Source organism: Sinocyclocheilus rhinocerous, unplaced genomic scaffold (genome assembly GCF_001515625.1).
Source record: "Sinocyclocheilus rhinocerous isolate Xijiao unplaced genomic scaffold, SAMN03320098_v1.1 scaffold827, whole genome shotgun sequence".
NCBI classification, from domain to species: Eukaryota; Metazoa; Chordata; class Actinopteri; order Cypriniformes; family Cyprinidae; genus Sinocyclocheilus; species Sinocyclocheilus rhinocerous.
In genome coordinates, this window is record NW_015633173.1 from 736,491 (window position 1) to 760,726 (window position 24,236).

The following is a 24,236-nucleotide window of genomic DNA, read 5'->3' on the forward strand; positions in this document are numbered from 1 at the left end:
GATAGATAGATAGATAGATAGATGGACGAACAGATGGACAGATACATAGACAGATAGATGGATGGATGGACGAACAAACAGATGGACAGATAGATAGACAGATAGATGGATGGATGGACGGACCAACAGATAGATATGGTTAGACACAGATAGATAGATAGATAGATAGATAGACTTCATCAGCATTCGGGAGCTGTCTATGTAGGCAGTGAAGCAGCTCAGTTTCTGTGTTCTTCAAAACAAGCAGACAAATGCTTGTCTAAGGCCAGAAGAACATATGGGATCAAACATCATCATTCCAGCTCCTTCCTCGTCAAGATTCAGCGGATCAACGTCCATTAAAGTGCTGCTGTAACGCTGTGCTTCTCTAACACAAGAATTCCCAGTAGGTTATGATTGCACCTGCTGTCTGTAGAGTCCCTCTGAACGAGTCCGTGACCTCTCTCTGCGCTTCAGCCACAAAGAATACACTCGATGCTGCGGTTTCTCACACATGCAATATGAGAGCCAATCCTGTTCAGCATGCTGGCCACTGGTTTCCATGACAACTAAGGGGTGATGGGTGGTCAAAGCCTGTATGAAAACAGTACTTTCTCAACCTAAACACCAGCTGATATTGAACGGACTAATCTATCATTACTTAAAGAGGATGTTGATTTAAATTCAAAGCATTTTGTATCAAACCAAATTAAAACAGAGCTTTAAATCATGACTCACGTGTTGTACAGTTCTAAGCGCACCCATTAAACATAAAGATGTGCTGCAAGTAAATTCAATCCATGTATTGTTTTCAGACCGAAGCATCCATAACTGCTGGGCTTTTGGCACATTAACAAGCAACTAGGCTTAGATGTGCAGCCCTTTAGGAATGAGTAACTGATCGTGGGCTTTGTGTTTTGACATCTTGCTGCACAGGGAATTGAAGTACCTGCAGTGTTTACTTACGGCAAGATTACATCCTCTGAAGAGAAAGCTAGAGAATTCATTCAGTTTTCTTTGCTTTTGTTTCTTTGCTTCTTTTTTTCTCCGGAAGAATCTTTATCCCAGTAAATGCTTAATTGTTTCTTTCTTTATTTAGAAAGAAAATGCAAAAATAAATTTAAAAAAAAGTTTTAATTAAATCATTCAAGATTAGTCATTTCTTCTATATTTAAGCTTTGTGGCTCCTTTCCCCTGCACCTGATTTATTAATAAACAGAAAGCAAACGGTAACTGTCCCTTTGTAGTGATTGTATACATATCGGTGCAAATATTTTTTTCTTTCTCCTTGCTCTTCCTTCTCAGTATTGTCTAAATTATTGCTGTATGTTATAAAAAAACGTATTTATTATCATTGTAATTATTTACATATATATTTTTATATGTAAAAAGTTGATGAAAGTGTTTTTTTTCCTTTTAACTCTAAAAGTGATTTTACTTTATTTGATTAATTTATTAAATGCAATAGTTCATTTTTATCTGAAATTAAATTCCAAAACAAAGTTAAATATTTAAAACAAATATTTATTAGCAATCAAAAAGTCAAAGTCAAGTCAAAATTCAAGTCTTCTTTAATAAATAGGCTTACATTTATCACTGTATTTTATTTTTACATTGTAGAAATATTTTATATTCACTTATGAATGTGCTTACATTTATTTATTACCACATTTTTTCTTAGATTTACTAAATATGATTACATTTTTTTATTACAGTACTTATTGTTACATTTAACAAATGTGCTTACATTTCTTTATTACAGCTCTTTATTTAATGAGCGTCATTTTTAAATCCTTCTCATTGGTTGACGCGTACCGTCGGAAACGGTGGCCTCTAGCGGTCAAACTGTCTATTTCTCTCAAAAACGCACCGCCTCCCGATAATCACGGCAATCCTGCTCTGGCGTTCAGAAAATGCGCACCGAACCACCGGGAAACATCTACTCAGAAAGCCAACAGGGGAACAGGTCATCGTCGCGCATGAATCTGTAACATCTAGCGACTTCTAGGAGCCTCCAGCATCCCTCCTCCTCCATCACTTACTGGAGATACATACACCTGTTTGTTTATTGTCACCTGCAATATGGAGAGCTGGAGCTGCTCGGAATAACCAAAGCCTTAGGAATGATCACTGCTTACTGATTGACCGTTTTAGTTTTCAGCTTTAGAGATGATGCCCGAGCACCAGAACCATGTTGTCACCACTATTGAGACCATGCCATCAGAGACAGTCACCGCATCACCATCGCTGTTTCAGAGGATGAAGAAAGTGTTTAACAGGTAAGAGAAACTACAGGAAATGTTTGGATTTGCTCTTCCACGCCAGCAGAAGTCTATTCAACCTTGTTATGCTATGCACATTTATTAAGATGTTTATTTCGGATTCTCACCTGGTTTGCTCAACCATGTTTACAACAGAGTAAACTGAACCAATCTGTTCTAATGCACACATTAGAGTTCCCAATAAATAGTGCATCCAGATGTGATGTTTGGGATAGCTGTTCCAAAATTATAAACCTTTATTTTCATCTATAGCGAGGTGAAGCACCATTATTTTTTTGTCATTATTTTTACTATTCAGTTGGACAGAGATTTAGGAAATATTAATATTCTAATGTCAATTTCTGTAATTTCTTAAATTGATTTCTACAAAACATCCCTCACATGTTGTTCATCTGTCTGCATGCTTGCAGTGAGCATCACTGATTGTCTTTTTGTACAAGTCAGGAATCTCTTCATCACGGTGACGGAAAGGTCTTGAGGAGAAATGCACACTTTGCCTCTTTTGTCTTGTGACGTGTGCGTCCATCAATCACAAGAGCATGCTGGCGCCAGAGGAATTCTCTCTCGAACGCCTGTTCAAGTGTGGCCACAGAAAAAAACTGTTGTGTACAATTTGGCCCAATAAAACTGTGATCTGAGCAACTCGGGCTGAAAATCTACTCTATCAGGTTCTAAGGTGGCCAGATTTTGGTTTAGTTTGGGTGGGAGTCGGTGTCAGAAATTAACTTTTCGCTTCAAATAGATTATAAGTAGCTTTTTTTTTTTACCTTTAACAATGCATCTATTTGTAGTTTTCAAATCAGATTTTAGTCTTTTGCATCAAAAACCATCATATTAGCACCAAATTAGCATTTAAGACTGTGAGTATGAATGAATGACAATTACAGGCCAACACACTGAATAAAATGTAACTTTTTCACTTTTTCAGCTAATAAATTTCACAAATAATTACAAAGAAATGACATGCTGAATTAAATGTGCGTTTTTGAAGAAGAACGTCTGAAATAGTATTTTTTTATAATTTTTTACAGTCAGTGTACAGTGTCTGCAGTCACTGAATCCATTACTAATTAAGAATATAAATAAGTTTAAAAATAAAATAAAAAATATATAGATTTGTCAGAATTTAATTATGTATACTTATAAAGGATAGAAAGCATTTTTCCTCCCATATTTTAAATATTGAGGCGTTTTTGTCACTTATGGTAGCATTTTTTTTGCCTCAAGCCCTTGTTAATTTTTGATCGTAATTGGGATATTGTAACTTTAAATGTGTCGAAAGCGTTCCTCTGACTTGTTCGAGTTGTTTAATTGTCTGGTAATTTGTTTGTAAGTGTATCCGGACGGGAGCATTCAGCAGCTCCAGTTGTGTGTGTGGTTATGCAGAGAGGATGACAGCTGGTAGTCCTAGGTCAGATGAGTCAGGCTGCCCACTCTTTCTCTCTCTTTGCCATCTGCTGGTCCTTTTTTATCCCCGCCACTTGCCTTTATCTCCCAGAACAATGTCCTAGGAGGTGGAATCTGTGCAGGGGCTGATCGGGTTGCACGCTGGGTGCTTCACTGCCCATTGTGAACCTGCCAAAACTAGAATCTGCTCTTAGAGTGTAAGTGAGGCCTGTGCGTACTGAGGAATCTTTTAACCAGCTGGATGCCACTGTATAGAAATGAACATTTTTAGTGCTGCATCACTATTGCTAGTGCTTATACCCTTATGCACTAAAATGTGGTGTGTATCTCGTCCCACAAAGTTTGTGCGGGCCGGGCATATACAGTATATTGAAACCAAAATATCATATTCAACTAATTTTATAATGCAATCACTAAATCAGAGTTTCTGTATTGTTAAATAGATTGTGGCATTTTTGACTGTTCACATATGATTTTTTTTTATGATATAGATTCACTTATATAATGTGACGTGTATGTTTCATTATTTGTGTTTGTATAATCGGATAGTATCATGAGCTTGGTCTGATCCATCATGCTTAATGTTCTCTGTGTTTGTCTTCCATTCCAAAGCCCAGTAATTAAAAGGGCATACTTATTTGGATGAAGAAGGTCATACTTATTTATGGGATTTGATGTCATATTGTATTTGTGGTTTCTTAAAGCAATGCTATATACAGGTGCATCTCAATAAATTAGAATGTCGTGGAAAAGTTCATTTATTTCAGTAATTCAACTCAAATTGTGTAACACGTGTATTAAAGGGGTCATATGATGCGATTTCATTTTTTTCTTTCTCTTTGCATGTGCTCATTGTTTTCGGTGTTAATCTGCTAAATATATTTTAAGAAAACGAATTTCCTCAAAATGTTTCAGATTTTGCCCCTGAAACAAAGATTTCAACCTTTCAGACAGCAATGAATGCTTACTGCCAGACTACAGCTACCACATGGTAGGGTATTTGAAAATATATAATTGGTATAAAATTATTTTTTTTAATCAAACAGCCTCTTTGAACCCAACAAGTTCTTCAAGTCATGTGTACTTGAGTTTTTCACATTGTCAGAGTTGTTAAGACGTAATGTAATCCTGTAAGAAAGTGGCTCCTTTTCTTAGCAACTCAGGAGATAATGCATGGAATGTGCATGGCTCATTGAGGAGTGGGTGGGCTGATGTTATTGTTCTGGGGCACCCAAGCCATTCACAGGGCTGTGTGGACTTCCTGGGTCTAACAGCGCAACTTTGTTCTCATTTCCTGTGGCACCATTACTGCATGGCCGACAGCTGAAATCATGTGAAATGTTAAATGAAACGTGCCATTCATCACTCTGAGCCGAAGATTTGAAGGTGGATTAAATTCTGATCTTCATTCTAAGAACTGATTCTAAATTATGATTAATCAGATAAGCTCTAAAATTTAATTACAAACAAGTTGTTCTATATTACATGCTTTTATTAGTGAGCTTTGGAAGAAAAGTCCTATAGAAATACTGACATTTTTTGCTTAAAGCCCTAGAACTCATTGATCCAGTATTTCTCCTTTCAGAATAACAGTGGAGCGGATCTGATGATTTCTGCTCCCAGAATGGCTATTCTGGGGCCTTTTGCCGCAATGTAATTGGCTGTTTAATCATGTGGCGGTAATCGGGTCAGAGGAACTCACATGGCTTGACTTGGCAGGAGCTGTTAAAATTGAGTTAACATTCAGTCTCCGTTATGAAATTCTCCCGATAATGAGCTTCATAGTTTTGTTCGCAGCTTAATGCCCATTTATTGCTTTGTGGAACATTTATGAGCAATTTAATCCAGGCGTCTTAATCAGCTTTATTTTGGCTTAACAGGACACTCTTTAACTCTTTCCTCTGTGCAGTTTAATGTATTTATATCACTTTTTGGTGGTGAGGAGGATGATGTGAGCAGAATGATGTGCTGTATTAAAATGTATTTAGTATGATTATGCACTTATAATTATGTTTCCTATATGTGGTCATTTACTTACCCTTGTGTTGTCACAAATCTATATATTTTCCTCGTTCCATTGAACACAAATGGAGAAATTTTGAATTATGTAGTTTGTTACTCTTTTCCATGCTATTAAAGTGAGGATTTAGGATTTCAAGCAACAACAAGGATGCAAAACATCATAATAGTAGTTCATATGACTCGTGTGCTGTATTGTGTGAATATACCTACGTTTTTTTTTTAAATCTTTATTTCACTTCACAAATAATTCATGCATAATATTCAATGACGAAAGAAAAATATATAATATTTTTAAAATAAGGTTATGCACACCAGTTTTGTTAAAAAATGCTGTAAATATTAAAAAAAATCGCAAAATTATTATTGCCATTCAAAACAGCTGATTTCTATTGTAATATATTTTAAAATGCAATTTATTTCTGTGATGCAAAGCTGAATTTTCAGCAGCCAATACTCCAGTCTTCAGTGTGTGTGTGTGTACATATATACGTATACACACACACATGCATGCACATTTTCAAACAACCATTAAAAAAATTTGGGGTCAAATATAATTTTGATATTATAATTATTTTTTTTAAATTCTTTATTTCATTACAAAAAGAAAATTTTTCCTAAAATAAAAGTATTCCAGTGTCTTCAATTATGTTCCATTACCATGTACCAGTATATCATGAAGCGGAGCTGTGCATACATATTTATGACTTGGTTACATTCTTTTTTTCTTTGCTGTGTTTGTGGGTGGTCTAAGAATAATCAAATCTCACACATACATATCATCAACTTAGGAGAGCGGAAAATGTCTGAAAATCTTGCCATTTCCAAACTCAGCAGTTGGTTTCTCCAGTAAATATTTTGGAGCGCTGGAGTTCAATTCAATACAATTCAAGTTTATTTGTACAGCGCCTTTCATGATACAAATCGTTGCAAAGCAACTTTACAGCAAATTAAGTTTCTACAATATTTAGTGGTAGCTTATCAGTGGTGACTGTCAAGTTAATGTACATATGGCAGAAATGTATGGAAAAATCAATTAAAGACGTAATCAATTAAAGACGTAATCAAACAGACGATGAACACTTATATTCCATGCGATATAATTAAATCTAGCGTATGATTAAAACGATGAGTGGGCCCGGTGACGTTTTGCTTGACTCCAAAAGAGTTTGTATGTGCATGTGTTTGTGTGTGCGTGTGTGTGTGTGTGTGTGTGTGTGTGTCAGCGATGAGTGGTGTCAGTGTTTTGCCCAGACATGTGAACACCTCAGATCATTAATGGATCTATTCTGATTGTGCTTAGAGGTGACGGGGAAGCTGGCTTCTGACAATACAGCCAAATCAAACGTAACCAAGAAAAAAAGGAAAGAAAAATCCTTTCCCCTCAATTAATTGCCCCTCACAGCGTTGCAGCAAAGTCAAATATCATCATTCACTTGAAGTCTGATTCTCTCCAGTGAAACGTGATTAATCGAGGTGAATTCAGGAGTGACTCCTCGTGTGCCAGTCTGCTGGTGAATGAAGGACGCCCAGGATTCAATTTGTCTCAGCATGTGCCACTGGGAAGCAGGTGCTTTGATAGGAGGAAGGATGCAGGATGAAGAATCTCAGTGTGCTTCATATTGAAATTTCCACTCTTATTGCCCAACTCAAAAACAATGGCATGCTCAGTCACATATTTTAATGGGACATATCATACACTTTTGTAGCAGAACCTGAATTTATAATGTTAGTCAAGGTTTCATGCTCTTAAAAACAAAGTTTTAGTTTAAAGGTGCACTAAGCAATTTTTGAAAAACGCTTTTGACCACAGTGTCGGACCGAGTCCCAAAACACACTCGCAGCCAATCAGCAGTAAGGGGCGTGTCTAGTAATGATATCGCTGCCAGGGTTGTGTAAGTATGTGTGGGGCGGAGTTATCAAAATAGGGGCGAGGTCCTGTTGGGCTATGGGCATTTTTGTTTTGGTGCTTTCAAATATCAACATCGTTTGGCAAAAAGACTGGAGTAATGATGCTGAAAATTCAGCTTTGCATCACAGGAATACATGACATTTTAAAATATATTAAAATAGAAAGCAGTTATAAAGTCTGAGCATACAAGTCTTTAAAAAAACTTTAAACAATCTTACCCACCCCATATACAGTATATGACCTTTGACCTTTGTGAGTGCCTGTCCTGTTTGCAAGTTAAATTAATGAAGCATAGTCCCCAAAGGTCATGGATTTTGCTGGTTAACATGGCCCCGTTAGCCCTTTTCGGTTTCTTTGGCATATCTGCAAAAACAGAGAAAAAAAACTGCGCATTTTTCCCACTGATATTTTTGTAAGGGGTCAGTGACAGAGCTGCCACATCTGTACACGTCCCATCTGGTCATAATCCACACTGACAGCCACTTTTCATCACTGTGACTCGAAAAGCTTGAATGCTTGTCATGCAACACTTCCTTCTACTAGAAAGCACTTGAACTGCCCTGTCTGATGACTTGAGTTATTTCAGTGCACTGGAGTGGCATTTTTATGGTGAAGTCTAATACTTAGAGGGGAAATTTCTTGGTGAGGCCGTCTGTGTTTGTACCACCTGAAATTTTATTTTTAACCCTGTAAAGCCTGACATATGAAATAATGGTCAGTGTTTTTTTTTTTTTTTTTTTTTTTTTTGAAGAGTTTATCGAACCTTTAGGGAAAAAATATTTAAAAGTTTTGATCATGTTAATAATGTTAATAATTGCTTATCAAACCTTTAGGGAAAAAATATTTAAAAGTTTTGATCATGTTAATAATTTAGAGGCCTGCTTATCAAATGTGATGCTGTATGCTTAGGGTTAAAGAGGACATACATTGAGGAATCAAATATCCCTTGATTGTTTGAAATAAAAATGGTTCTATATGTACTATAAAACATAGTGTAACCTTCAGAACTGACAAATTCACAAGGCCATTTATTGAAATGGCACAGAATTCATTAACACATGATCGCCCACATGTCAGTGATGACTGCCTGGTCTGATCTGGTCAGTTTGTGTGGCACATTTCAGTGCAGATTGTTTTGTGAATTTGTCAAAATATACAGGTTTTGCAAAGAGAGTGGGTAACACTTTACAATAAGGATCATTAGTTAACATTAGTTAACTCCTTTAGTTAACACGAACTAAGAATGAACAATACTTTACAATATTTATTAATCTTAGTTAACGTTAATTTCAACATTTACTAATGCATTATTAAAATCAAAAGTTGTGCTTGTTAACATTAATGCACTGTGAATTAACATGAACAACTGTATTTTCATTAACTAACATTAACAAAGATTAATAAATACTGTAATAAATGTATTGCTCATTGTTTGTTCATGTCACACGAACAAATGTACATGAACTAACATTAACATTAACTAATGGAACCTTATCGTAAAGTGTTACCAGAGAGGGTTTGCATAGACTATCTTAAAGGGACAGTTCAGCCAAAAATGAAAGTTCTGTCAACATTTTCTTACCCTCAAGTTGTTCCAAACTTTGTATGACTTTTTTAAAGAATGTTGGTAATCAAACAGTTGCTGGTATCCATTGATTTACGTAGTACTATGGTAGTCAATGGGAACCATCAACGGTTTGATTACCAACATTCTTCAAAATAGCTTCTTTTGTCTTTAACAGAAGAAAGAAACTCATACAGGTTTGGAACGACATGGGGGTGAGTAAATAATGATAGAATTTTCAGTTTTGGGTGAACTATCCCTTTAATGGTGCATAAACAGAAAAGGTATTTCATTGTAAGATCAGAAAATGTTTTTTGGCACAACAAAATTGGACTAACATTACAAGCTGGCTTGAGTGGGAAAGAATAAAACATGACCCCTATAATTTTATGAATATTCAGAAATTTAATACAAAATATTGATTGACCTTGCTGCTTTATGCTAAATTGTGTTGATTCAGTGCAACATGACGGTTCAGTTTTTCTTAAAGCACAGATTTTCCTGTTTGTTTGTTTGTTTTTTTGGATCACACTCTGTGTCCAGAGAATTTCTTTTAATCATAATGAAAACACTTATCTGGTCATTTCAAGCTGCTGAAGCAGAGCCTCAGAAACGCACCTCTAAGAGATTAAAGCGAGAAGGAAAGACTCAGAGATTTATCATGTCTTAGGGGTTGATTAAAGGGCTGGACCGTCCCTGTTTGTCTTGACACAAGGATTTCATGTTCATTTCCTTGTGCTGAAATGGAACGCACTCTCCATTTCCTGTCCCCTAGTGTCCAATAAACAGACATTACGCCAAAGACATTTCAGTGCCATTAGTCAATATCCGCCGCTGATAAAATCTAAGTGTGCCAGATAACATACTATAAAGATCTGTAAAATCAAATTCAGAGTGTAAACTGATACTCTAATGCGCTAACGCCTAGTTTTTGGTGTTTCTTCAACTACAGCCACTTTTGTGTCCTAGGGTTGATATTGATTTTAGATTACATTTTTGTACCTTTGTTCCAGACTTTCAATCTTAATATACACCGAAAAACAACTGAAGTAGAAAGAGTTTTCTCTCAGAAATTGCTAGTACATTTTACAATAAAATAACAAGGAAATGTCAAGTAGCACATTGAATTAAATGTGTCATTTTGAAGTAGAAAGACTGAAAACTTATTTTCTCGTAAAACATACTCCAATAATCTTTGTTTCATTTACAATGAACAATCATTTTTACAGTGTAAAATACATTATAAAAATAGTATCCCTTCTTATAGTAATGTTTTTTATATATATTTTTGTATATCCAAATTGTGATAAACCAAATTGAAATATTATTTCTAATTTTAGATAATTTTGTGGAAATTATTTATGCATATTTTTTTCAATGGTAAATATCACTTATAACCAGAATATATTGAGTCTTTTATATTATGCTTTTCAGTTATTATTTAAAAAAAGGGTTACACTTTATTTCGATAGTCCACTTTAGACATTCTATTAACTATAAGTAACTTTGTAACTACATGTCAACTACATGTCAACTAATTCTCATTAATTTGCAACTACATGTCTACTAACTCTCAGAGTAGACTGTTAGGGTAGGTTTAGGGTTAGTAGAATGTTGACAAAGAAAGTGTTAGAAGATATTAAGCAGACAGTCTACTAATACTCTACTAACTGCTAGTTGACATGTAGTTGCAAAGATACTTACTGTTAATAGAATGTCTAAAGTGGACTATCGAAATAAAGTGTTACCAAAAAAAGTGTCAAAATATTATTTAATTGTGTGAATTTAGCATGCATAAAATGCTACCTATGAAATTAGGTCTTAGCAAAGCAAAGGAGTTGGCCAGTTAATTAAAAAAATATTTCAAATGTCATTTCCATTACTGTTATTTCCACCACAAAATGAAAACAATACATTTGAGAGATATGGTGGAAATGATATTTCCGAAAAATGTGATGCATGTATGTTCACTCTTGGACATTAAGAGGACAAATTACATTCATTTGAGAACTTGAAAAGTGTTTAACTGTAAAAGAGTTTCTTTTCTAAAAGTCCACAGGACCAAAAGTGCCCATAGCTTGGATGAGAATAAAGATTTTATGCCAGACACATTTGAGCATTTCAATCAGCTTTAAAAACACCCTGCCAAGTCCAGTCTCCCAGGAAATTCTGAGATCAGAGTCAAAGGTCATTATAGAGAGGATGTGTCCCTGAAGATGGCAGGAGTCCAGTTTTCTGGCCCTGTTCGTCCATTTAGCGGTGTCTTCTTGACTGCCAAGGAGTGATGTAAGGCAAGGAGCATCCTCACATAATCAAGGCATTGATCGCACTGGGGCTGTTTGAACATTTTCTCCACACCTCCAGCGGTCATGCAGACTAAACGTTCACACTGGAAGAACAGAAAATACTTTTCCATGAATCTTTTCAACGACAAATTGAAGGCAATGGAGTGTTTATGTATCTATACTATTTACATATTGCATATACATCTCATATACATATTACATATTTACTATTTACATAAATGTATTGATATTATTCTTTGATCTACTGAATACCCTAGATTATTTGCATATGTTGCAAAATATATGCAACATATGCATCCTATTGAGATGCAATAAAGCACTGTGTGAGTGTTGAAAAAGCTAAAATTGCTGTGAATTTTTGACCAGTTGACCGTGCTTTTTTTAAAGTATTTTTTTTGTTTGAGCTGTGTTGCAATAGCATGCTAGTTTATCAATCTTACTAGTATTTCTACCCTATGTAGTATGCATATTGTGCACAAAATGTAAATTTTCTGCATGCATGGAGTACCCGGATATAATATTGTGCATTATACAACAAAGCACACAGCACAGAATAATATATCCCACAATGCAATATTTCATTCCTAGTGTAATGAATGAACCAGAAGTAATTAAAACACCAACAGCTTCATTTTAACTCATTTGACAGCCAAAAATTAAGACAATTTACATAAAATTGATTTATAAATTACTCATTTATTTGTATATATTCATTAGGTTTTTACCTGTAGATATTAGAAAATATTATATTTAAAATATATTTCTTTTTTATGTTTAAAAATATTTATATATTATATTTAAATATATTTAGTATATTTACATGATTTAATATATTTTTATGATATACATATTTGATATTTAATATATTCAAAATATAATAATTTATAACATATTATATTTAATATATTGATATTGTTTCATATATTTGTATGATATGCGTATATTCAATATTTTTAAAATAATATTTTATATATATATATATATATATGCTATCAATATTTTTTATATAATATATTTTACAAATATATTTATGTAATTGTGTGTACTGTATGTATGTGTATATATGTAATTGTGTCATGTCATGTTTTGCTTTCAATATGGACAAACAAATGGCTTCTTACCGGAAACTAACCGATGTTACTCTCAACAAGTAGTTTAGGGTTTTACTAGTTTTAGGGTTAACTAGTTTTTATTAAATGACATGATTGTCATCCATGATAGAGAGCCAGCATACTGCACGTTTACCTGTTTAGCATTTGATAAATCGAAACGTTGCATACATCTCATACAGTATATCATGTCATGCAATGAAAGACCTGAGGAGCTTTTCTGTGCATATACTGCTTTCTTTATGTCGTTAGTCACATTTTACTCTGGATTCTGATGTTTAAACCCTTCTGTCTGACATCACCGGCCCTGAGAGTTTTCCCAAAGAAGCACTTAGCATGCACAGACACCTTTTAGCATGCACGCTGAGCCCTCCAGACTCTGCTAGCCGCGTCCCAGCAGAGCAGCTAAGCTAAGCGGAGCAGGGCTGTAAACGTGGCTTCACTGATGAACGGGGATCTCTGGGCAGAACGAGGGGGTCGGATCATTGACTTGTGGGAACTCATTAGCCCACCTGGCAAACCTTAAACTACATTATTATTCTTCTGTGGTTTTTCTGTTTAGCCCTGATGCCTCTGATGGAATGGGTCCATATACTCCCATCACTGGTTAATGAGGTTTAGGCTTGACTAACTGGGTCAGGCTTCAGGAGCCACAGCTAAAGACCTTCATCTGCTCTCAGGAGTAAATGTGAAAGAGTCCCTCAAGGTATAGATTAAGAGAATAAGACTGAAGACTAGGAAACGGGGAAAAAGAAAAAAAAGGGAAACTGGAGAGTAGAAAAAATTTGACATTATACAGGGAAGTAAGAGAGAAGATTAAAGAGAACATGAAACTGTTATTTTCTGCAATTCACCTCTGATTTAGCTTGTTTACAAATCTGTTTTTAAAGCATCATATACTACACTGAAAAAAATGGGTGTTTAAACAATTTTCACTCAGAAATTGCTAGTAAATTTCACAAATATTTACAAAGAAATGAAGGAGAAAGACTGAAATAGTCCAATAATTTTTGTGTGAGTCATGTCTTTTCTTATGACAAATTGCTTGTATTTGCTAGTACAGTGTCTTGATCAGCTCAGAATTAGGCCATAAAATAATTGGTTACATTTTTTTTTCAACCATGCGTCCTTGATTATGTGAGCAGAAAGTACAAATATATTTTGATTAAATATTATGCATATATTTTAGAATAATGTGCATAATTTTTTTCCTCATGAAGCAGGCTAGAGAGCAGAGATTTATAAGGAATTTAATGGGGCCCAAATTTAATTTGTTTTATTGAAGCTGAAATCCATTTTTATGTTAAAATATTTAAAGGGGTCTTATTATGCTTTTTCACTTTTTCAACTTTAGTTAGTCTGTAATGTTGCTGTTTGAGCATAAAAAAGATTTCAAAAACTACAACGAACGACTCGTTTGGACTACAACGCATATTTTCCGGGATTTGTGATATCACAAATATCGACGAATGGGACGAGACCTGGTTGAGCTGCACTAGAGAAGGCAACGAGTGTTATCACTATGTCGGAGACACGCTAGCTTTCCCAAGGCAGACGAACTTAGAGTGGTTACAATCATCCGGGTTTAAATCCACTGGCCCAGCTAACCAGTCACAGCACACACTGGCCCAGCTAACCAGTCACAGCACACACTGGCCCAGCTAACCAGTCACAGCACACACTGGCCCAGCTAACCAATCACAGCACACACTGGCCCAGCTAACCAATCACAGCACACACTGGCCCAGCTAACCAATCACAGCACACACTGGCCCAGCTAACCAATCACAGCACACACTGGCCCAGCTAACCAATCACAGCACACACTGGCCCAGCTAACCAATCACAGCACACACTGGCCCAGCTAACCAATCACAGCACACACTGGCCCAGCTAACCAATCACAGCACACACTGGCCCAGCTAACCAATCACAGCACATTTCGTATTTCAGAAGGCAGGCCTTCATTTGATACAGGAACTATTCGAGCCGTTCATGCCAGACTGGGGAGAGAGGTGTTGTAATGATGTAAAATATGTGAAAAATAAAGTGTTTTCGAACAACCTAGTATGAGAGCCTGTTCTAGTACACCCCCAAAACAAAATCAAGACTTTGTAAAAGAGCATAATAGGACCCCTTTAACAATAAGGCAAGACACAATGGGTGAATAGGGTATCTATTTTCAGCTAATAGATAACGTCATACTTCTCCAGTTGATTAATCACAGTAAATTAAGACAATTGTTTGTATTGCAAGTTTTCTGAAATATTGTATTTAAATATGCAAATGAAGCACTAATTAGATATGCACTATTTTGCATATTTATCCATATATCAAAACATTGGATAAAGACATTTTGTTGAGTTGGAGTTAAAGGTTTTTACAGAGGGAAAATCAGAGGGTATCATTTTTTTATGATATAAACATCATTCAATGTAAATTGTGATAATCGTAATTAATAATCGCAATTACAATTTCAAGGGAATAATCGACAATTATGATTTTTGTCATAATCGTGCAGCCCTAGTTTGGTGTATGTAAGTGATACTAAAGTGGAGATTTTTGACAAAAAATATGTATTGCAATTAAAATCTACACATGCAAATAGATAAAGTGCAATCACTTAAATGTGTATTTTGTATGGTTTCTTTACACTAGACTGAAAGAAGCAAAATACTGTAGCCCAAAATCTCAAAGTTGACCAATGCATGAAAAAAATCAATGATTTTGCCTTTAATGTCTTGATTTAATATGTAGAGATGACTATAATCCATTTGTAGCTTGATTCACTTGAATGTTGCCTGAACATTGGCTTACTGCTGTGATTTTGGGTTGAGACCATCTAGAGGGAAAATAGTGGGAAACCTGTATGAAAACAGTCATTATTTTTGCAGTTTCAATTAGTGATGCTAATTACACACTTCACCTTTAAAAGAAAGAAACTGTTAAATGGAGAGGAAGGAGCGAGCGAGGCATTAGCCCCTCACCCTCTTGTTCCGTTCAGACATGCTGTGCACATGGTTCATGAATAGATGTGTTTGTGAGGAAGCGATCCTGTGAAATATCAGCCCTCTCCTTGTGGGGTCACGAATGTGGGAACAAAGAGAGATTCTGTGTATGTGACCAAGAGGATGCCGGAGAACTTTCATGGAGCCCAAACTTATGCTGTTGATTGATGCTCAAATGGGGGGAACAGCCTATGAATGGCTTATAATTGACTCTGCATATTAAGCTGGGAAATTAGAGAAGATGCAGCAAACATATTTATACATACATTTATAATGCTAGTTATACATTATATATACATTTATGCATATTTATACATATATGAAATTATGCAAATTTCTAATGTAAAATTAGCTGTGTGGACCATATTTATGCACTGTATTTATTCAATAGCATTTTGTATGATGAGAAATCGCACTGAAACACATCCCTTGTTTCTGTGGATATGCTAGGTGATTGCATGTTATCTCTGGACATCAGATTCATGCTGGATCACTGAGGATAAATCAAAAGCCTTTCTCAATCCCTCAATAACTGATTAAACATTATTTAGCTGCATGATTTGAAAACGGATAGGACCGTTATCATCAGATAAGACTGACCCGAGATGGACTCTCAAGCAAAGAATGCTAATCATCATATCATGCTAGTGTACTTCTTGCTGTTTTTTTAGTATCTCACTCCATGAGCACAGCATTTTTAATCACCATATACTGTACACCGTTCAAAAGTGTGAGTTTAATGCGGTTTTTTTTGTTGCAATAAATTGGCTGTTTCTTGAGCAGCAAATCTGTGTATTATAATGATTTCTGAAGGATTGTGTGACACTGAAGACTGGAGTTATGATGCTGAAAATTCAGCTTTGCATTACAGGAATAAATTACATTTTAAAACATATTCAAATAGAAAATAGTTATTTTAAAATTGTAATATGTAAATTGTAACAATTTTAATATTTTATACTACACACACACACACTGTATAGTGCTAGAATATATTACAACATTATTTTTATGTTTTTGATGTAGTGTGAGGACACATCTTCCATCACACTAATGGGTTTTGATTCACAGACTATATGTGCTTAATGAAAAATGATATAGCATGATTCAAAATGTCAAGATTTGCAGAAATCAAAGCAGTGTTAGCTGCTGAATTTCCCTGATATAAATGCACTTTCCCTGATCTGCCATTGCAGAATTGTGAGTGTTGTAGAAAAAGCTGTTTGGTTTAAATATGCATCTGCTGAAGCAGGTAGGGAGATGAAGGTCTCTGCCAGCATAGATGTCTCCTCATGTCTGACAGCTCAGTGCCTGCCTGGAGGACTGATGGGATATTGAAGAACTGCAGGGTTTGTTTTAGGCTCAGAGCCAGTGTGTTTGGCCCCACCGCTGTGTGTTTAGTGCGCATGGAGTCACTGATGCATCCTCTACTGTATCATGGAATGCAACTTCCTGTCTGATGAAAGAGTCGTTGCTTGTAGGAAATGCTGGCAGATTTCTTTGCTGGAAGACAGATGAAATGGTTGCATCCTGTTTTTTCCTGCCTCAGATATGTGCTGACTTCTTAGGGGGATGGTATACATGTCACCTCACTGAAGGTTCTGCTAACTAAGAGGAAGTAAAAAACGAAACCGAACCCAATTTGCATGTACACATCCTATCAGGAGTTTTTTTTTTATTTTCTTGCACATTCAGTTGTTTTGACAAAATGCCAAGGGCTGTGCACCTCCCAGCTTGCGTTCCCTCCTTTGTGCTTCATCTTCAATAAGCTAGTTTTCCAGACAGACCGGAGTACTGCTGGTCGATTCTTTGGTCGTGGCTCCTGCTGGCCGATGCCCCTTTGGAGATGTTAAAGTGGCTGCATTCCAAAGGCATCTGTAGAGATTTTGAAGAATGATTATCCATGGGCTGCTGAATGACCTGCGGCCGTAAAATTCCCATCTGAGCTGACGCAACTCCAGCTTCACCGGCTCCTGCTCTGGGTTTTCATTCGTTGGTGTTTTTGATAAATAATGCAACTCACTGATCAGCATCAGTAGGCTGCATGGCTTTCATAGAAGAATTGAGCTGCAAGGTCAGTTAAATGGGATGCAGCTGTAGGGGTGGCTGTCCTGTGACTCAGGGCTGCATGATTATGTTGACTGTTCAATAAAGATTAAGCGTGTGATCTTTTTTCTTTTTATGCTAAAAATGTTCTTCTGTCGGGGTTCAATGTGCAGAGATGACCAGGGCATGTGGTTGGTGATGGTAGTGGCACAAAAATGACACACTGCACCTTAAAAAAACACTGTATTGAATTAAAAAACTTGGATAGGATAACAACTTATGCATTTATAACAACTTATATATTTTTGTTTATTTCTATAAAACCTATATATCTTTAATTGGACATTTTCAACTGGACTTTTTTTAATAATGCATATAATATTAATGCGTGAATTAAAGCAATATCACATAAGCAAAATCTGTTGTTCTGAATAGCTGTGCATCAGTGATTTGGCCTTTGGCACAAGCAGCACAGTAATGGCAAAAGTTATTGAATGAACCCTGATTGAATCTTTTTTTTGTTTTTGTTTAAAGGAATCATTTGAGTAAATGATTCAATGATTCACTCATAAACTTGCTTCATTCTTGAGTGAATCAGTGTTCGAATGAAATCATTTGATTTAATGGTTCCGTGACTCACTGGTAAAGACAAAATTTTATTTATTTATTTATTTATACTGTTCAGAAATTTGGGGTCTGTAAGATTTAAATAATGTTTAAAAAAAAAAAAGTTTTATGATCTCAAGACATTTACTTGATCAAAAATACAATAACAACAGTAAAAGTGTGAAATATTATTACAATTTAAAGTAATGGTTTTCTATTTTAATCTTTTTTTAAATATATTTTTTATTTATTATATGTATTATTTTTTTTTTATTCCTGTGTTGGCAAATCTGAATTTCAACACTTTTCAGTGTCACGTGATCCTTCAGAAATCATCCTAATATGCTGATTTGGAGCTCAAGAAACATTTATTATTATTATCAATGTTGAAAACAACTACTTTAATATTTTTATGGAAATGGATTCATTTTTTCTGGATTATTTAATAAATAGAAAGTTCATAAGAACAACATTTATTTGAAATAGAAATATTCTGTAACAATGTAAGACCACTTTTGATCAATTTAATGCATCCTTGCTGAATGAAATTTCTTTAAAAAAAAACAAACACCAAAAATGTAAACATTAGTGTATTTATGTATGCATGTATGTATTATAATAAGCATTATAACATTATAAGTTGTCATTACGTATCAAGAGCTGTATAACAATTATTTACATTTATGTTTGTATTCCACATAAAAAAATGAACAGCATACAAAACAAGGATGTATATTTAATGACAGGAATTTCAGTGAACTGTTTCTTTAAGTGTGCACAGTCATGAGCACATATTGTGTGTGGGCATGAGTCCACATGGACTAATTGGTTAGCATGTGTGTTGAGACTGTAAGGTGGAAATCGGGCTGCCTCGTTCGAGGAGTGTGGGGATCTATGCTTATCTCACAAGCCTCTCTGGGAGGACTGTTTCACAGAACCACTGAAGCAGGAAATGTGGTGTAACCATGAACAGTGATTGTAGCCAGAACTAGCTTGTATCCAGTCAGCAAGGACTGCAACGGGCCTGCAACTTTCTAAAAGCATATATTATTTCAGTGTAATTCTTTCAGTTTAAGCCACAAAATACATAGAAAACACAGTAGAATCAGGCCAACTTTCTCTCAGATAAGAAGTATACTGTTGATTTGAATAATTCATGAGAGCGGTATGCCTGAGTAACTCCGTATTACCTTGTAAGAGCAGGTAAATTATTCATAAAATGAACATCTTGGATTATATATAAAAAAAAAAAGATGAAATAAGATTTGTGATTTAGTGCCCTGTGAAAAAGAAAATAGATTTTAGGTTAGGATGTATCCATCCTGCTCATCGATATTCTTGTCAGCTAGGAGCAGCTCTTTTCTCTATGACAATAAGAAAATAAATGAAGCCGCAGAAATTCAGGAGCATCATGGCACTTTTGTTCGTCCACGTAGAGATTCTCAACCTTTCTTTTCAGATAGGTTGTCTTTATCATAACCAGCAGCTTTTGGGAACTGAGGCGCTGAGGTAATTACTCGTCTTTTAGAAAGGGTTGGAGTGGGTGCACCCTTCAGATACATTAAATTGTATTGAATTCTTTAGAGCCTGACGCTTTTGATCTCAATAGTACCTTTGTGACAGACGATTCGGCCCAGCTAGTTTGAGTTGGTTGCTGGCTGCTGCAATTAAGTAATTGAGAAAAGTGTCAGTTGTGTAATTTAATTCAGGTCTACTTGTGTTGTCAATTTTTGTACCAATATTTTCATTGCCGGACCGAGGACCAAGGTGATTTGCGTAGTAGATTTGGGTATGTAGCCAACATTTATAATTACATTTTAATATTTTATAATTAAACAAATGTCAATTTAATTATATTAAAATGTAAAATAATAAATTAAAATAAGTGTAATTAATTGCTATCCCAATGTATTTCATTCTATTAATTCAAGTCAAGTCACCTTTATTTATATAGCACTTTATACAATACAGATCGTGTCAAAGCAGCTTCACAGTATTAAACAGGAACACAGTGTGTCGATAATACAAGAGGACAATAGTAAAGACTCAGTGATGATTCAGTGATGTCATCGTCCAGCTCAGTTCAGCAATCAAGCTGACAATATTGCCAGAAATTAAGTGTCCCGAACTAAGCAAGCCAAAGGCGACATTGGCAAGGAACCAAAACACCATCGGTGACAGAAATGGAGAAAAAAAAACCTTGGGAGAAACCAGGCTCAGTCGAGGGGCCAGTTCTCCTCTGACCAGACGAAACCAGCATGGCATGGTTTAATTCCAGGCTACAACACAAGTCAGATTGTGCAGAGGACTCGTCTGGTTCCTGTGGTCTTGTGCCGATGGTCGTCGAAGTGACACAGGGGATCGGTCTCTGGGGCTCATCTAGTTGACATGGTCTTTTTTGTCAAAAGTCAAACGAATTATACTTGAAATCAGACCTCTGAGAAATGCTGAAAATATTACTATAAATTGTAGCAACACCTTCCCCATTACCTTTCAGATGCTGCTCATGTTTATAACAGTAATCTTTTAGGAGGGGGGCTTAGACTCATTTAAAGTAATGTAATCGTCTGGTTTTAGCCAGGTTTCTGTCAAACAGAACACATCTATGATCTGTGATCGTATCATTTACAAAAAGCGCTTTTGCGAACATCATTAGTGCTGACGTGAATAACAATCTTACTGGATTTACGTTTAATTGTCAATATTTTTAACTGTTATTGTCATCAATAATCAAAATTACATTATCACAGGATAAATCGTGCAGCACTCGTTATATTGATTGTTATAGAAATATCCAATCTGTTAGTCACTTGATTAGATGTTCCTCATGAAACTTTCCATCAAGCCTTATGTGTTTTTAGTGGCATTTATCATTAACTTTTATTTGCATGATCTTCATTAGTAGTTCAGACTAGAGGTCTACACGGAGGACCCGAGACCCGAGGACCCGGGATCCGACCTGGGATCCGTACGGGTTGATAATCGGCCAGGCCGATAATCGGTCGACCCCTACCTTCATGAGTGATGTGAGTTATTATTGATTATTTTTAAAATAATATTATGAATGAACCGTCTTGTTGTTATATCTAAAATTTTTGCTCAGACTCAAAGCGCAGCATAGAACGCCGCCTCCACCATGTTGCCGTAAATATAACAGTTGCCAGGCCAACTTGCTACTGTAAACAAAAGCTCGCAACGCTTGGCCTGCCTTCGGGATCTTCTGATTGGTCCACTGTTTTGGAACTGACTTAGCTAAGTGGTGTTGTGTGTAAAAGTTGAAAATCTTTAAACTTGATTAGGTATCTTACAAATGTGGCACTCATGTGTGAGAAAAACGCAAAAAACGCAAGCGCAACGGTCATACACGTCCGTCTAGTGCGCTTACGTAGAAGAACAATGAAAAAGTGGCGCATTGGAATGGAAAAATGCATTCTGTGTGAATGGCCCCTTAATCCATAAAATTATATATAATACGATGTTAAACCATTTACACATTTTCATCATATGGTAAGGAAACTTAACCAGTTAACAGATTATTACTCTAGTATTTTATTTGATATTTGCTGTAGCAAAATATTTTTGTTTGTTATTTAATAAAACTCCTTTTTGAAGTGAAGTGAGTGACGTGACATGTGGCCAAGTATGGTTACCCATACTAGGAATTAGTGCTCTGCATTTAACCCATCCTAAGTGCACACACACAGCAGTGAACACACACACACCGTGAACACACACCCGGAGCAGTGGGCAGCCATTTTGCTGCGGCGCCCGGGGAGCAGTTGGGGGTTCGGTGCCTTGCTCAAGGGCACCTCAGTCATGGTATTGAAGGTGGGAGAGAGCGCTGTACATTCACTCCCCCCCACCCACAATTCCTGCCGGACCTGAGACTCCAACTCTCTAACCATTAGGCCACGACTTCCCCAATAGCTATAAATAGTGAATAAAATTGAACTTATTGAATAAAAGTAATTTTGAAACTAGTTGCTTACACTAATGTGCAGAGGCTAACAGTAAATAACAAGGAGATCTGAGTATGTCTCAATTTAGGTTACTACAAGTACGTACTTGAAAATGCATACTGTCTCTTTAGGGTGAAGTATAGATATTTTAAGTATGCAAACTGGCTACCAGTGACTGAATTAAAGCATGAGTACTAAACTCAACGTCTTCACCTTATGCTGATCGATTGGCACTTTTGCTCTAGAACAGGGGTAGGCAAGTTCGGTCCTAGAGAGCCGCAGTCCTGGAGAGTTCAGCTCCAACCCTGAGAAAAAAACTCACCTGAACTGGGAATCAGGAGCCCTTCGTGGGCTATACTCGGAATCAGGAGCCCTTCCCGGAGATATTACCTGATTTAGAAAGGACCGCTTCAGCACAAAAATCTCAAATCTGTTTACTCCCAGCTAATTCCTGTAGTGCATATTAGGCTTTACATATCAAAAACAGCATTTTGATATTTAACACACTTTAAATTACATTTACAACCCATTTTATGTCCTTTATGTGACTATTGATACGTGAAACAAGACGTTCAATTAGAATGAATGTAGGGTGGGTTTGATTCTGTCAATTGATTGAATCACGAGAAGTGGAAATTACCTACCAGAATGTAAAAGAACAAAAGTCAATTTTGATATTTTCTGTAAACTCCGACCTATTTGATTCGCAACAATATGTATTTGTACGTTTACATCCCATTAACTGTGTATGGCACCCTGGAAACATAAAAAAGCATGTAATGTCAACCAACCATCTGGCACTGGACCTTTAACCTGTAACAAGTGCAGTGCATTTCTTCATTTGCATCTGATTTGAATAACTATCATCAAGTGGTTGTAGTTCAAAACAGAGTTTAAAGGGATAATTCACACAAAAATGAAACCAAACCCAATGTGTGCTTTTCCTAAAAAAAATCTTCAAAAATAATTGTAAGGAGTTTCACATCTCTTTTACATATGATGGGTGTTTATAGTCATACTCACCATATTTGTCAAAAAGGACAAAAAATTACTATGAAAGCTCCCAAAAAGTAGTCCATAGGAATGCTGACCTCTGCTTCAGCTCGAAAGCAGGTCTGAAATTAAATACTGCACCCATAAAATTGGTATTTTCAGTTAAAACTGACATAAATTTCTGGCTTGTCATCATCTTCCAATTAGTAGTTCATTAGCACAACTAGTGATATTGGGGAATATTTTAGTTCAGAATTTGTGCTATATGCGATCACATCTTTTAAAAAAATTTTTTTTATTAGTACTTTAATAAATGCCACTAAAACACATAAGGCTTGAGTGAAGACATTTATAATGATACAAAAGATTTATATTTCAAATGTTTAATGTTGACTTAATAAGAAATGTTTTTTAGCACCAAATCAGCATTACAATGATTTCTGAAGGATCATGTGACACTGAAGTCCACCGAAGCTGGAATAAACTACATTTTAAAATATATTGAAATAGAAAATAGAAAGCTATTTTAAATTGTAATAATATTTCACAATATTACTGTTTTTAATGTATTTTTGATCAAATAAATGCAGCCTCTGTGAGCTTAAATGTTCACTTTCATAAGCATTAAAATCACACTGACCCCAAACTATTCAACATGGCTCATTCAATCAGATTTAATAGATTTTCAGAATCTGAACTATCCGTTGCAAAGAGAATCTAATCATTTTAATCTGTTCAGCAGAATGTCCTGTTGAAGACAACTGATTTGATGTTCTAGGTTGAGAGAGTGTCTCAAACCAGATTTTCCAACGTTGTAATCAAATTCATGCTTTACCTCACGGTGACTAAACCCTTGAGTAAAACCCCTCTGTGAGACCAATCCCATCCCTAGCACAGCAAGACGACTCCCAGATGAAACAACTTCCCTTCCTTTGAGAAAGAATTCACTTTTGTGCTCTCCCTAATCCCTCTGCGAATTAGTTAAATGAAGCATGGGCTCTCTGATACATATAGCAAAGCGGGGCAAGCCGGGGTTACCGAGACCC

General features: G+C 35.8%; 1 protein-coding gene across 1 annotated transcript in view; it reads left to right on the forward strand.

Annotated features, from left to right (window-relative positions):
• Nucleotides 1–1,856: 1,856 nt before the first annotated feature.
• The window catches only part of LOC107743307 (solute carrier family 35 member F1-like), an 83,199-nt gene continuing 60,819 nt past the window's right edge, over nt 1,857–24,236 (forward strand). The window contains exon 1 of the mRNA XM_016556481.1: nt 1,857–2,258. Coding sequence (XP_016411967.1) covers nt 2,149–2,258 — 110 coding nt within the window. The 5' untranslated portion in view covers nt 1,857–2,148. The remainder of the gene's footprint in view (nt 2,259–24,236) is intronic.